The sequence below is a fragment of the Neomonachus schauinslandi genome, chromosome 4 (assembly GCF_002201575.2).
Source record: "Neomonachus schauinslandi chromosome 4, ASM220157v2, whole genome shotgun sequence".
Classification (NCBI taxonomy): Eukaryota; Metazoa; Chordata; class Mammalia; order Carnivora; family Phocidae; genus Neomonachus; species Neomonachus schauinslandi.
Window position 1 is genome coordinate 49939396 of NC_058406.1, and position 15615 is coordinate 49955010.

General features: G+C 34.4%; 2 protein-coding genes across 2 annotated transcripts in view; one reads left to right on the plus strand and one right to left on the minus strand.

Moving 5' to 3' along the window:
• Positions 1-15615, minus strand: part of DOCK7 (dedicator of cytokinesis 7) — a 217678-nt gene that overhangs the window by 112172 nt on the left and 89891 nt on the right. The gene's annotated exons all lie outside the window — the stretch shown is intronic.
• ANGPTL3 (angiopoietin like 3) overlaps positions 6210-15615 on the plus strand; it is a 15755-nt gene continuing 6349 nt past the window's right edge. The window contains exons 1-6 of the mRNA XM_021679995.1: positions 6210-6772; positions 7453-7563; positions 10739-10853; positions 11855-11968; positions 12832-12927; positions 14745-15011. Of these exons, the coding sequence (XP_021535670.1) occupies positions 6278-6772; positions 7453-7563; positions 10739-10853; positions 11855-11968; positions 12832-12927; positions 14745-15011 (1198 nt within the window). The 5' untranslated portion in view covers positions 6210-6277. The remainder of the gene's footprint in view (positions 6773-7452; positions 7564-10738; positions 10854-11854; positions 11969-12831; positions 12928-14744; positions 15012-15615) is intronic.

Genomic DNA, 15615 nt, shown 5'->3' on the forward strand with positions numbered 1-15615 from the left:
ATATAGTTATTTAATACTTCTGAGAGTTTGGATTCCAGGTTAAATGGAAATTAATTAAACATTATCTATAAGCTATGCTTGATTTCCAATATAAACCAAACAGTTTTAAATTCAACTTGTTTCTGAAGTAAAAGGCATAAAACTGAAGCCAGATTCTTTCCATTTGACTACTAACTCCACTAATAAATTCCCACATAAACCTAGTAAGTCTTTAACTTGCATTTATAATACTTCAGAACAACTGCAAATCAGCAGTGAGAAGGTAGATTAATGAAGTGTTGAGATAGCATTTAGTCATTCAGGGAAAAAAGATGAATACATACTTCACCCCCTCCACAAATTAAATTCCAGAATAATCAAAGGCTTAAATAATAAAAATAAAGCCATAAAAGCACTAGAAAAGCTTTAAAGACACCATATTTTATAGGTGAGAAAGCCATTTCTGAGCATGAGCCACATAAATTATAAAAGACAAATTTTAAAGACTCTGCAGAGCAGGTGATACCATAAACATAGGCAGAAGACAAATGACAAATTGAAAAAACACTATTTGTTACACACAAGATAAAGAGTTCGTATCCATAATATGTAAATAATTCCCACAATTAGTCAGAAAGAAACAATCAAGGGGCGCCTGGGTGGCTCAGTCGTTAAGCGTCTGCCTTCGGCTCAGGTCATGATCCTGGGGTCCTGGGGATCAAGCCCCACATCGGGCTCTCTGCTCCGCGGGAAGCCTGCTTCTCCCTCTCCCACTCCCCCTGCTTGTGTTCCCTCTCTTGCTGTTTCTCCCTCTGTCAAATAAATAAATAAAATCTTAAAAAAAAGAAAGAAAGAAACAATCAAAAAAGGGGGGGAGGAGTTTGGACAGAGGAACTTACATAATACCTCGGTAATTCATGAAGAGAGCAAAAGAGATGGCCCGGAAAATAAAATAGACACATTTGCCTATTAGATTTATTGATACTGAGGGGGCACCTGGGTGGCTTAGACGCTTAAGCATCAGACTCCTAGTTTTGGCTCAGGTCATGATTTCTGGGTTGTGGGATAAAGCGCTGCCTCAAGCTCTGCACTCAGCAGGAGTCTGCTTGAGATTCTCTCTCCCTCTGCCCGTGCCCCACCCCTGCACACACATGTGCATGCACTCTCTCTCTAAAATAAATAAATAAATCATTTAAAAAAGGATTTATTGATATTTTTTGTTTCTCTCATTCAAAGCATTGGTAAAAATTCATGGGAAAAGAGGAACTCTCGTTACTCTTGGCAGGGATGTAAACTGGCACTACGCTTCTGAAGGATAATCTGACATGAGAAATTATGTGCAGCTACTCATCCAAGGGATCTGGTAGGATAGACCACAAAATGTTAATAGTGAAGAGTCAGGATTTTTTTTTTAAGATTTTGTTTGTTTATTTATTTACTTATTTAGAGAAAGAGAGGAGTGTGAGTGTGGGGTGAGGGGCAGAGAGAGAATCTCAACAGACTCCCCAATAAGTGCAAAGCCCCACATGGGGCTCCCTGTGGGGCCCGATCCCACAACCCTGAGATCATAACCCCAGCTGAAATCAACAGTTGGTAGCTTAACCAACTGAGCCACCCAGGTGCCCCTAAGATTTTTATCTTTTACAAGTTTCAGAAATATCTGGGTTTCCACAATAAGTACTTTCAGCATAAAAATTTAATATTTATTAATAGAGAACACGGGGAAAAAAGTAAGATACATGAAATAATTACTTCAAAGGTCACTCATCTTCTAGATCTGCATTGTCCAATAAAATAGTCTCATGAAACTACTAAGCACTTGATGTGTGCCTATTCTAACTGAGATATGCTGAAAGTATAAAAACACACCAGATTTGGAAGATTTAATATGAAAAAAGAATATAAAATATATAACTAATGTTTTTTATATTGATCACATATTGAAATAATTTTTGATATCCTGGATTAAATAAAAAGTAGTATTAAAATGAATTTCACTTGTTACTTTTTACTTTTTTCCACATACATAGCTCACATTGTATTTCCATTGGACAGTGTTCCGGGCAGAGAGGATAGGGAAGCAAATGTATTAATCTAGCATTATTCTTCACTTTAGTTAATATATTTCTATTTATAAATGGGTTTTTCTCATGCAATTACTTTCAGAATCTTTCTACCAAACATTAAATCAAAAACAAATCACATTTTTAAAAGGAAGAAATTAAAAGGGATACTACATTCAAAAGATCCGAATGCCTTGTGTTTTATTTGGAAGTCACATCTCTGGAAGATTGCACAACCTGGGGGAGGACAAAGGACTTTGCTTTGCTTGAAACTTAAACAAGACTTCTAAATGTCCTAAAACTCTATGTAGCTAAAAAGCTTTGTATATTAGTTTTTAGAAACTAGAATGCTTACATTAGTGCCCAACTTTTAGTTTCTTATTTTCTTTGGCATAAAAATATTAAAACTTTCATAACACTACTGGTTATGTTTGATTAGGGTTCTATTTAAATAGGGACAAGTTCAAGCAAAGCTTAGATTCTGCCTTTGACAAATTGCTATTTTCGGGCGCCTGGGTGGCTCAGTCGTTAAGTGTCTGCCTTCGGCTCAGGTCGATCCCAAGGTCCTGGGATCGAGTCCCACATCGGGCTCCCTGCTCGGCAGGAAGCCTGCTTCTCCCTCTCCCACTCCCCCTGCTTGTGTTCCTGCTCTCGCTGTCTCTCTCTGTCAAATAAATAAATAAAATCTTAAAAAAAAAATTGCTATTTTCATTACATTCCCCATGTTGGTACTCTTCTACAGCTCGTGAATAGGCAATTTATTTACTTTAGGTATATTCAGTAACATGTCAAACTAAAACAAGAAAAAAAATTTATCCAGATATTTCCACCCAGAGATGATATAATATAAACCAAGAATATGTGACCATTGCCTTTAATCTGTTAGTGTCACATGTAAGGAATTATATAAATTGTGCAGAAAGTGTTACTATTCTTTTTTTTTTTTTTAGATTTTTTTTTTATTTATTTATTCATGAGAGACAGAGAGAGAGAGAGAAGCAGGCTCCCAAGGAGCAGGGAGCCCGATGCGGGACTCGATCCCAGGACCCTGGGATCATGACCTGAGCCGAAGGCAGACGCTTAACCATCTGAGCCACCCAGGCGCCCGTGTTACTATTCTAATACAGTAACCAAAATGGAAGGAAATTCCTTCACATAGCCTGTCTTTGTATTAGTGTCCAGTTACTTTCATGCACTGGAAGGGGCAAATTCAAAAAACTTTTCAAATTCCTTTCTCTAAAAAGAACCTCCTATATCAAAACAGGTTGAACATCTACTATATGCAAATTTTGTACCTGGAAAACTCCCATGTTATGACTTTATCATTCTCTTTTTCATTCAATATATTTATATTGTTTCTCAAACATGTAAGGCATTTTACTAAATAAAGTATTATAAGGGATACAAATTAAAAACAGATACAGATCTTGCCCATAAACTGCTTATAGTGCAACAGAGAGAAGTTGGCCGATCTCAATTTCCCCTCAACTAGAAGGTGGATGAAACATCAGGGTCGATAGTTTTAAGCCAGAAAAGTAGACAGTTTAGTTAAGAGAAGTTTTGAAATATGCCCTCATGACCAATGATCACAACACTAACTTTTTCCTTTAAAAAAGAAGGAAGAAAATTCAAGTTTCTTCACTAGTTCTACATACACTTTTAACACTGGTGAGGGTAAGATGAAAATGAAAAATAAGAAACTTTTTTATTTTTCTTCTTTATTAGTGGAAGTATTTATATCTTTTCATTTACTTGGATTCTTTATTTCTCTTACAAAGAGAAATATTTATATGGTTCTCTATTAAATATTTAAAAAAAAAAGGTATACACAGGCTAAACAAAAGACATAATTCCTTCTATCTACCAAGATCCGAGACCAAAATGCAGAAAACCTAAATTTTAGCAAAATTTCTCAACATCATCTTGAGATTAGATAATATTCATCAATAAAATATTACAATATGGGCATAAATGCACTGATTGGTTCTAATTACCAACAAATAACCAATATATAATATTATGAGTATTTACTTTACACCAGATAGTGTTCTGTGCTTTAAAATTTTTAATTCTTAATCTTCATACAATCCTATAAAGTAGGTATTACCTTCACTTGACAGACAAGAAAATGGAGGTACGGAAAAGGCAAATAATTTGACCAAGAGTTACAGAGCTGAAGAACAGGACAGCCAGGATTCCAAGTCAGCCTGCCTCTCTCCAGAATCATACTCGAAACCACTATGGTATACTACCTGACTGTAGCTATTACATCTGAAAGCCCTTACTTCTAAATCATCAAAGGAAAGGGTCTCTATTGTATACCACGAGGAGGCATTTCTAAACATAGAAATTTGGAAATGGCTCATTTTATAGTTTTGCTTGACAATTTACAATTTAAACTAAAATTCATTATGTTAAAGCTTTCCACTTTGCAAAAAAGCCATTAACTTTATTTAAAAATTATTTTCAGATAGGCCTGATTAAACACACATACACAAGTTCAAAGGTTGTTTACATGTGATATAGTAACTAACATTTTGAGTACTTCCTATTTGCCAGACACTGTTCTAAGTGCTTTACACATATCATTTCTTTTAATTCTCATAACCCTATTAAGTATGTACTACACCCCACCTTACAGAGGAGAAGAATGAGGCAGGTGGAGGTTAAGTTTCTTGTCCAAGGCCAGACAGCTAGAGCTGGCTGTTGGACATAGATGACAGTCTTGATTCCAGAACCCACACTCTTTTAACAATTACACTATACTCATTTATCAAGATAAGGCATTTTAAAGAACTTATTATTTTCTCAAAAAGTTCTCAATGAGCACTTAAGAAGGATAATCAGGGGCACCTGGGTGACTCATTCAATCAAGTGCTGGACTCCTGATTTCCACTCAGGTCATGATCTCAGGGTTGTGAGATCCAGCCTTGTGTGGGGCTCTGTGCTGGGTGCGGAGCCTGCTTAAGATTCTCTCTCTCCCTCTTCCTCTGCCCCTCCCCATCCTACTTGTGCAAGCTCATGCACACTCTCTCTTAAAAAAAGGATAATCAGCTATAATTTAACTGAAGCATTTAGTATTTTCACTTTTAACACTAAGTTAGAAGTAGAGTAGAACATTTATTTTTGAACATATTAATTTGTTGGTTTTGTTAAGTTTATATTACCAAAATTGTTACCAAGCTCACAAAATTCAGAAAAACTTGTAACAGGTAAATTGTTTCAGACATCGGAATAATGTAATTCTGGTCTGACTTTAGAAGATCACCTAATCTATTGGTCTTTCGGTGGGCACATGGAAAAGAGGTTAGAACATAAACACAGATATAGAGAAAGGGAGTGAGATACCTTGTATGAGATTTCGTGAGAATATACAAATATGGTTAGGAAACATCATCTGAAGCAAAAAGACATACCAACAATTGCAAGGCAAATAATTGGACAAGTAATAAGGAATATATAATCATACGTTAGCTTATACAGAGTAGCAGGACAAGGCAGCCTTGAGAGCCATTACTGCCACTTGAAGAAGTGGTGGCTGGCTTCACAGAGAACCTATTTCTGGGAATAGGCTGCTGTGTCCAAATAACTAAAATACAATTTGGGAAATGCATACTTAATTCATTAACTTTCCTTAACCTTAATGTGAATTTACCAATCAAAAGAGTTTGTCTAATTGTAAATCTCTTTTAAAAATCATGAGAAATTAATATAAGCTTTTAAAAACAGGTAGCTCAGGGCGCCTGGGTGGCTCAGTCATTAAGCGTCTGCCTTTGGCTCAGGTCATGATCCCAGAGTCCTGGGATCGAGCCCCCATATCACATCGGGCTCCTTGCTCAGCAGGAAGCCTGCTTCTCCCTCTCCCACTCCCCCTACTTGGGCTCCTCCTCTCGCTTTGTCTCTGTCAAATAAATAAATAAAATCTTTAAAAAACAAAAAACAAAAAAATAGGTAAGCTCTTGCAACCCTGAAACTGATGGAGTTTGTAACACTGCAAAATTAAATACATTAACAACTTAAAATGACCTAGTAAGTTAATTGCTCACTTCTTTGATTTCATTTAGCACTGATCTAACTCAATGTAGAAGGTTACATTCGTACAACTTTACACAGCTTAATGATTAACTATATTCGCTTGCCAACCTTACTGCTCATGTGGCAAATTGTGGTATATCTGGGGTTGAGTAGTCTAGGTCTGCTTACAGGAGAAAATTAGTTGAATAATTAGGATAAAAATGCACACAATTAAGCTCTTTCTTTTTATCATTCCTCTAGTTATTTCTTCCAAAATTGACCAGGACTATTCATCATATGATTCTATGTCTCCAGAGCCAAAATCAAGATTTGCTATGTTAGATGATGTAAAAATTTTAGCCAATGGCCTCCTTCAGTTAGGACATGGTCTTAAAGACTTTGTCCATAAAACTAAGGGCCAAATTAATGATATATTTCAAAAACTCAACATATTTGATCAGTCTTTTTATGACCTATCACTGCAAACCAATGAAATCAAAAAAGAAGAAAAGGAACTTAGAAGAACTACATCCAAACTGCAAGTCAAGAATGAAGAAGTGAAGAATATGTCACTTGAACTCAACTCAAAACTTGAAAGCCTCCTAGAAGAAAAAATTCTACTTCAACAAAAAGTGAGGTATTTGGAGAAGCAATTAACCAGTTTAATTAAAAATCAACCTGAAATTCAGGAACACCCAGAAGTAACTTCACTTAAAGTAAGTAGAAATCAAAGAGGGTTCATGATTATGTTTTCAATGTGGATCTTTTTAAAAAATATTTTAAAACATGCTACTTTGTTGAATCAATGAAATATACTTTTCTCAAGGAAAAAAAGCCTCTAGGAAATAAAATTTCCCATTATAATTTCAAGTTGGTTTTTCTGATTCCCTAACATTGTATTTAAAAACAACTAAACTTTACATTTCAGATAAAAATTACAAACCAATTAATAAAATTTAGAACACTAAATTATTACAGTATTGCAAATTACTGGAGGCAAGTAAAAAGTTAAAGAATATAATTTGAAACTATCCTCCCATGTTTAAAATGGATAAAAATAAAAAAATGAAGTAAAAATAAAATGAATAAATGTAATAAGTAAATGGTAAAAGATTAAGTCCTATGAAAAAACTGTCGTTGTTGTTTTTTTCATTTAACTGAAATACTTTGAAGTTCAGGTAATTAGGTTTTAGAGATGGTACATTTTATAGTATAAAAACAAAAGGATTTCAAAGAAGCATATAAGAGAAAAATGTTGCCAATATTCAGTTATCTAATCCAGTATTAGTTTTAAAAATTTAGATTGTGTTATAAAAAATAAGTCTAATTTAACAAGAGAAAGAAAAAAGAAGTAAGAAAGACAGAAACTTCTAACCACCCTACAATCTATGTCCAGACTTTTGTAGAACAGCAAGATAATAGCATCAAAGACCTTCTACAGACCGTGGAGGAACAATATAGACAATTAAACCAACAGCATAGTCAAATAAAAGAAATAGAAAACCAGGTAAGTCAATATTTTAATGGTATATCCAATCTTTTATATAAAATCTAGGTTTATGAAAACATTAGACCCTAAATTTATTTTTAAAACTTATAGTTGGATAATGAGTAAACAGATCACATCACCATGATTGTTAAGACTGTAGACTCTGAAGCTAAGAAACTACCTGGGTTTGAATCTTGGCTCTAAAACTTTTGTGTGACCTTGAATAAATTACTTAACCCTTCTGTCTCTCAGTTTCCTCACTTATTCTATCAAGAAAATAATAGAACCTATCTTATAGGAGTGTCGTAAGAAAAAAAAAGAATTAACTCATGTAAAGTATATCTTCAACATGATTCTATCAAAACTCAAAATTAGGGGTGCCTGGGTAGCTCAGTCAGTTAAGCATCTGACTTTGGCTCAGGGTTGGGCTCCCTCGGCCCCTCCCCCCTGCTCATGCTCTCTCTTAAATAAATCTTTTTTTTTTTTTTTTAATTTTTTTAAGTCAAAATTAGATCATGTCTCTCTTGGCTCAAAACCATACAATGGCTTACCATCTCACTTCCAGTGGCCCATAAGACCCTAGATGACTCTTATCTCTGACTTCATCTCTGCAACCCTAGTCATACTAGGGTAACTCTTCCCAGTTACACATCAAATATGCTGCTGTCTCGGAGCGCCTGGGTGGCTCAGTCGTTAAGCATCTGCCTACGGCTCAGGTCATGATCTCAGGGTCCTGGGATCGAGCCCCGCATCGGGCTCCCTGCTCTGTGGGAGGCCTGCTTCTCCCTCTCCCCCTCCCCCTGCTTGTGTTCCCTCTCTCGCTGTGTCTCTCTCTGTCAAATAAATAAATAAAATCTTTAAAAAAAAAAAAATATGCTGCTGTCTCAGGGCCTTTGCCCTTGTTCCGTCTATCATCCAGGGGAAGAATGCTCTTCTCCCTGGGATCTGCATGGCCCACTCTCATCTCCTTTAGGTCTTTGTCAAGTATTAAATTCCCAGTGAAGTCCTACTAGGTCACTTAATCAAAAATTACAGTTCCCAAACCCATCCTTAAAACCTGTTACCTCCTTCATTACTCTCCTTTTTTCCTTAACACTTATCTCTATTTCACATAATATGTATATTTTCGTTATTTATTTTGTCTGTCTCCTCACTAGAATGTAAACTCCATGAGAACAGGGATTTTCCTCATTTTTTTCATTGCTGTTGCCCCGGAATAGAGAATACTGTCTGAGACATAGTAGGAATTCAATAAATATATGTTGAATTAATAAAGTTAGTATCATATTCAACACAAAGAAGTCAATAAAAGTTTGCTATTATTAGTAATATTAGAAGCTGTAAAGTACAATATCCAACAGTATAATTAATCTACAATGTAATCCATAAATTATCTACCAATGTAGGTGAGGGAGATACCTATTTAAAATAAAGCAATGTGAGAACCTAACATTTCAAAAATATTAATTACTAATACTATGAAACAGGCACTCCAGAGGGTTCCAAAAATAATACAAATATGGAGAAACTTGTAAAAAAAAAAATAGTTGCCAAGAATTATAAAACCATTTCCACTATACAAACATATCATTATATGTTTCAGAAATTTTATAACTCATAATTGCAGGTTACTTTTTGCTAATTATGAATGATAGTTTAGTAGGTTATTTTCTTACTTTTGCTAATTATCCAAAAGGGGTTTTTGCCAATTAGTTTTGATTTCCATAACTTCCTCATTACATTATTTTTCTAAATTCTTTTTTCTTATATCTTTTATTATGGTTAAATGAGCCTACTCACAAAACAAAATGTCACTATTATCAAATGATATACATCCTTTCTAATAATAAAATGTATGAAGAATTCAAAACAATGAATATCTGAGTTAAAAGAAGCGTCAGATCATCTGACCCAGGTTCCTCAAATTTCAAGTAATAATCCAAAACTCTGTAAGTTAAGTGTCTTTAACATCATACAGTTACCTCGAAGAAAAGGGTAATATCCAGAAAATGAACTCTACAACAGATCCTTATGAGTAAGGTCATAGGAAATGCCAACATCAAAAAACACTATTAAGATATTACATAATCTGTTTTTCTTAGGCCATCAATAAGCTATCAGTCAATAAACTGCAAACCCAGCACATTTTGCATAAAAATAAACTGTTATTGCTAAACATTGCTAAAACTTGCAATGAAATACTGAATGCATTGAAAGTAAGCAAATAAGCCTGCCAATTTGTTACTTCTGCAGATATGTTTACATTCCAAAAAACTATTAAGAAAGCAGCCTTTTTCAAAAAAAAAGAAAGAAAGAAAGAAAGCAGCCTTTTTCAAATTATGTGCTAGGTTTTTAAGCCAGGTCTGAAACTCAATCAATAAGGCCTACAACTGAGAATTTTTTTTTTTAAAGATTTTTTATTTATTTATTTGAGAGAGAGAGAGAATGAGAGAGAGCACATGAGAGGGGGGAGGGTCAGAGGGAGAAGCAGACCCCCTGCCGAGCAGGGAGCCCGATGCGGGACTCGATCCAGCGACTCCAGGATCATGACCTGAGCCGAAGGCAGTTGCTTAACCAACTGAGCCACCCAGGCGCCCCAACAACTGAGAATTATTAAGCTTAAAATCTGCCTGTTGATAAACAGAATACATATTCTATTCATATAAATGAACAGAATGTATTAAAAAATGCTAATAAGCAGTTTTTACCTTTGGTCTTACTCTTTTTTGACCAATTTCTGGTTTGTGCTTTGCTCTCTTTCTCTAGTTTTTTTAACTCATTAGATAATGTGCTTGATTAAGTATTTTGAGAACAGGTCATGTGTACAATCTGTATGTCACTGCTTAACTGTTTTAACATCAAAAGCAATAACATATTATGAACTTAAAGATGTATACAAGCTGTACTTTTTTTTTCCTAAGATTTTATTTATTTATTTGACAGAGAGAGACACAGTGAGAGAGGGAACACAAGCAGGGGGAGTAGGAGAGGGAGAAGCAGGTTTCCCGCTGAGCAAGGAGCCCGATGTGGGGCTCGATCCCAGGACCCTGGGATCATGACCTGAGCCGAAGGCAGACGCTTAACGACTGAGCCACCCAGGCGCCCCAACAAGTTGTACTTTTAATATCCTCCCTCAGATTCCCCTAACTGTATATTCAGTACCATTTTTAAAAGATTTATATTCTTTCATCAGCTAAGAAGAACTGGTATTCAAGAATCCACAGAAAATTCGCTTTCTTCTAAACCAAGAGCACCAAGAACTACCTCCTTTCTTCACTTGAATGAAACAAACAATGTAGAACATGATGGTAACTTAATTTGTTGGGTTTCTTTCTTGAAGGTATTTTATCATCAAATTTTTCTCCTATCTTAGACATTCCCATCAAAAATTGCTATTCTCAGGGCCTGTTCTTAAACTACAAGAGAGTAAAGAGACAAATCCACCAAATACACTGTGTCAACCTAAACTGGATCCTGGCAGGTTTTTTTGTTTTTTTTTTAACCATACAAAACACATTCTTAAGACAATCAGGAAAATATAGATGTAGACTTGATATTAGATAATATGACATTATTTTAAATTTTCTTTGATGTAATAATGGTATTATAATTATGTATGAAAATAATCTCATGTTTAAGAGATACAAGCTGAAATATTCAAGGGGTTAAGGGTCATAATGTCTGGAAATTACTTTCAAATCTTATGAAGCAAAAATGGCAAAAGATTAACAATTACTGAATACAGATGGAAAGACTATGAAGTTCTCTCTAATGTTTCTACTCTCCTGTTGAAATTTTTCATTTAAAAAAACCCACAAAGATGAAAGAACAAAGTCTCCATTCCCAACCGAACATTCACAAAATACTACTTTCAAAATATATTTACTTATATGTAATTCACACACACACACACACAAAAGGTCTCTGTAAGTTTCCTTCATGTACGTTTACTCTTTCCACATACACCTATTGATTAAGTGCTATGCACACCGAGCACTATAATAATGTCTCATATGTGGCATTATATTTATATTCTTCCTATATCTAGCAAAAATATGTGTCTAAAATTCTCATTTTGTCACTTTTCCTAAAAACAAATCAGTTTAATAATAATTATTTTAATATTGTTTGCATAACATGCCATCTAATAAATCTGCTTCAGTATAAAGTACTCTCTTGGTAATATATTACTGAAAAAGGCTAAGGGCTACATTTACCACAATTCCAGAAAATGTCAAGTAAAAGCTCAAGCTCTAAAGATACCATTCCTATTACTATATCTTATGTAATAATACTTTCTTGATTCTAGACATTCCTGCTAATTGTACCACCGTTTATAACAGAGGCGAACATACAAGTGGCATCTATTCCATTAGACCCAGCAACTCGCAAGTTTTTAATGTCTACTGTGATGTTAAATCAGGTAAAACCAGGCTGATGAGAAAATGGACTGTAATTAGCTCAGGTTATTCACTACCTATTAGTAAGACTAATCCTATTATCTTTGTTCTGAATATATGTAAATGAAATATAAGTAACATGAGCAGTTGCATAGCTCTAGTACTTATATTTGCCTTGTTTATTTTTGTATTTACTCATGCAGTTGCTCATATTCTCCATCTTTTTCCAGAAAGTAATCTGAAATTATTATTGTTAATAAGTTTATTAAGATAGATTCATTAGTTGCCCTTTACTTAACTTCTTGGGACCATAATAAATAATAAACTGGTATTACCATATGATATTAATGACTACATTACAAAGCCACCAATTAAAATCAAAACAAGGGGCAACTGGGTGGCTCAGTCAGTTAAGCGTCTGCCTTTGGCTCGGGTCACGATCCTGGGGTCCAGGGATCGAGCCCTGCATCAGAGTCTGCTTCTCCCTCTCCTCCCTGCTTGTGCTATTTCTGTCACTCTGTCGTTCTCTCTCAAATAAATAAATAAAAGCTTTAAAATAAAATAAAATAAAAACAAGAAAACAGTATTTTGGGGTAGCTGGGTGGTTCAGTTGGTTAAGTATATGCCTTCGGCTCAGGTCATGATCCCAGAATCCTGGGATCAAGCTTCATGTTGGGCAATCTGTTCAGCAAAGAGCTTGCTTCTCTCTTGCTCTCTCTCTCTGTCTCCCCCCCCTCTCCATCTGACCCATCCCCAGCTTGTGCTCTCTCTCTCTCTCTTCCCCTCTCAAATAAATAAAAGAAACCTTAAAAAAAAAAAAAAGTATTTTGTTACATCGGTCAGCGTCAATCTATTTAAAATACACAATTTTGTTCATTATATTCAGATAGGTCATGGACATTAATTCAACACCGAACAGATGGATCACAAAACTTCAATGAAACCTGGGAAAACTACAGATATGGTTTTGGGAGACTTGATGGTAAGGTGACTTCATTCATTCATTCATTCATTCACTTTTTAACTTAAAAATATTTACTGGGAATCTACTTTGGATTGGGCATTAGGAATGCAACAATGAATGAGAAATAGGCCCAGCCTTCTTAGAATTTATTAACTAATAATTACATATCTGTTAGTAATTTACAGTTATTACAAGCGTCTATTTGAATTATACTTAATCACAATTTCATGTCTGTTCTTAAGTATATGTATCACAATTTAATTTGATGGCTTCTAATTATCATAATTATAATTATTAAAGATAATTATGATTAAATGCTATGTGCTCTGGTAAGTGGTAAATGCTATGAATGAGCTATGAAGAAAACCATCCTTATCACTGGTCACTCTACTTTCTTTTTTAACATTTTTAATATTAATTATTTGGAAGGTGGTAGGAACAAGGAAACTGTCAAGGGGTACAGTACAAAATGTTTAAATCTCAACTGTTTAAATATTATAAATGTATACTATAGAAAATGTGATTTAAAATAAATGAGTTAGCTCAGTACAATTATTATATTTTAATCACAAAATAAGATAAAATAAGCAAAACAAAAATAAATAAGGGATTTAAAAATCGAAAAGGCACATTATAAAAATTCACAAATATAAAGTACTCATTTATAAACTGGAAAACATCCATTATTATATCAAATTTTTTATTAAACATTCAGTACTATTTGATCATTTAAAAAATTTTATATTCAAACTACTAGTTAATTCCCTAACTAAAAGGTATATTCGGTGATATGTTTTGCAGATCCAAATCTTCTAAGAGTTAGTGTAACTCTAAAATAAAAGGCTGACTGTTAAAACCATAATACTCATTTATTTCTATAAGAAAATAAGACATCTGTACTTGAAATCTCTAAAATTGTTGTCTAATTCAAGAGCAGTAGAAATTTGACTTTTTTCCTTAAACACTTTAATAGAAAGGACTGTGATAATTAAAAAGAAATCTATTTGTATTTATGTTGTTTTTAATTCCAAATAAAAATAATTTTTAAGATTAAAGAGAGAAGTTATTAAGAATTATGTTTTTTAATTTAAAATGTCTAAAAAATTTATTCCCTTATTTTTCTACAAAGAAAACATATATCAAGCAAATATCAAAGGCCAAGACTATATTTGAAGAAGATGACACTATTATCATCCAAGTAATACTGAATGTAACAGTACAAATATAACAAACCATTTGATAGTATATGGGTATAAATAAATTCCTGATAGTAAAGCCAGTATACCTAAGGACCTAGAAATGAGATAATATTTTACCAATGAACAGATTAAAATATCTATAATTGCCTAATATGTTTCACCCATGAAGTATGTCTCAAAAAAAAATCATAATCATACTTTAGGCAGGCTTATTAATATTTTTAACATTTTTTGTACATTTCACTATATTCAATAACATTGTTTTAAAAAGAAATATTTTAAGAGACTCTAAAATAACCAAGGGATTCGGGGTGCCTGGGTGGCTCAGTTGGTTAAGCAACTGCCTTTGGCTCAGGTCATGATCCTGGAGTCCCTGGATCGAGTCCCGCATCGGGCTCCCTGCTCAGCGAGGAGCCTGCTTCTCCCTCTAACCCTCCCCTGCTCTCATGTACTCTCTCTCTCTTGCTCTCTCAAGTGAATAAATAAATCTTAAAAAAAATAAATAAATAACCAAGGGATTCTAGGCTAAAACAACTCACTGACTTACACCAATAAAAAAACCAGTATCAAAAACAAAAAAACCTGTTGGTACCTAATCTGCAGTTAACAACCCGCAGATTTTTACTTTCTTTTCAGGAGAATTTTGGTTGGGTCTAGAGAAGATATACTCCATAGTAAAGCAATCTAATTACATTTTACGAATTGAACTAGAAGACTGGAATGACAACAAGCATTATATTGAATATTCCTTTCACTTGGGAAATCATGAAACCAACTACACGTTACACCTAGTTGAAATTAGTGGCAACGTCCCCAATGCACTCCCGGAACACAAAGATTTGGTGTTTTCTACTTGGGATCACATGGCAAAAGGACATGTCAACTGTCCAGAAAGTTACTCAGGTATCATTTTCCTAATATCAATACTTCATTTTCATATCTACAAAATATCTTCCAAAAGTATTAGCTAATACCTACAATGTCAACTCTTTATTTTTTTTTTTTAAAGATTTTATTTATTTATATGACAGAGAGAGACAGCGAGAACAGGAGCACAAGCAGGGGGAGTGGGAGAGGGAGAAGCAGGCTTCCCGCTGAGCAGGGAGCCCGATGTGGGACTCGATCCCAGGACCCTGGGATCATGACCTGAGCCGAAGGCAGACACTTAACGACTGAGCCACCCAGGCGCCCTACAATGTCAACTCTTTAAAAACTAAATCCCAAACAAACATTTTTTCTATAGGTAAAAACCTCTTAACATAACTATTATTCGATTCTAGTTCAACTTGATATTTTACCTACAACCTTTCTCACGTATTTTATTTTGGGTGATATACACAAGACTTACACAGATTATTTATTTATTTATTTATTTATTTATTTTAAGATTTTATTTATTTATTTGAGAGAGAGAGAATGAGAGAGACAGAGAGCACATGAGAGGGGGAAGGGTCAGAGGGAGAAGCAGGCTCCCCGCCGAGCAGGGAGCCGATGCGGGACTCGATCC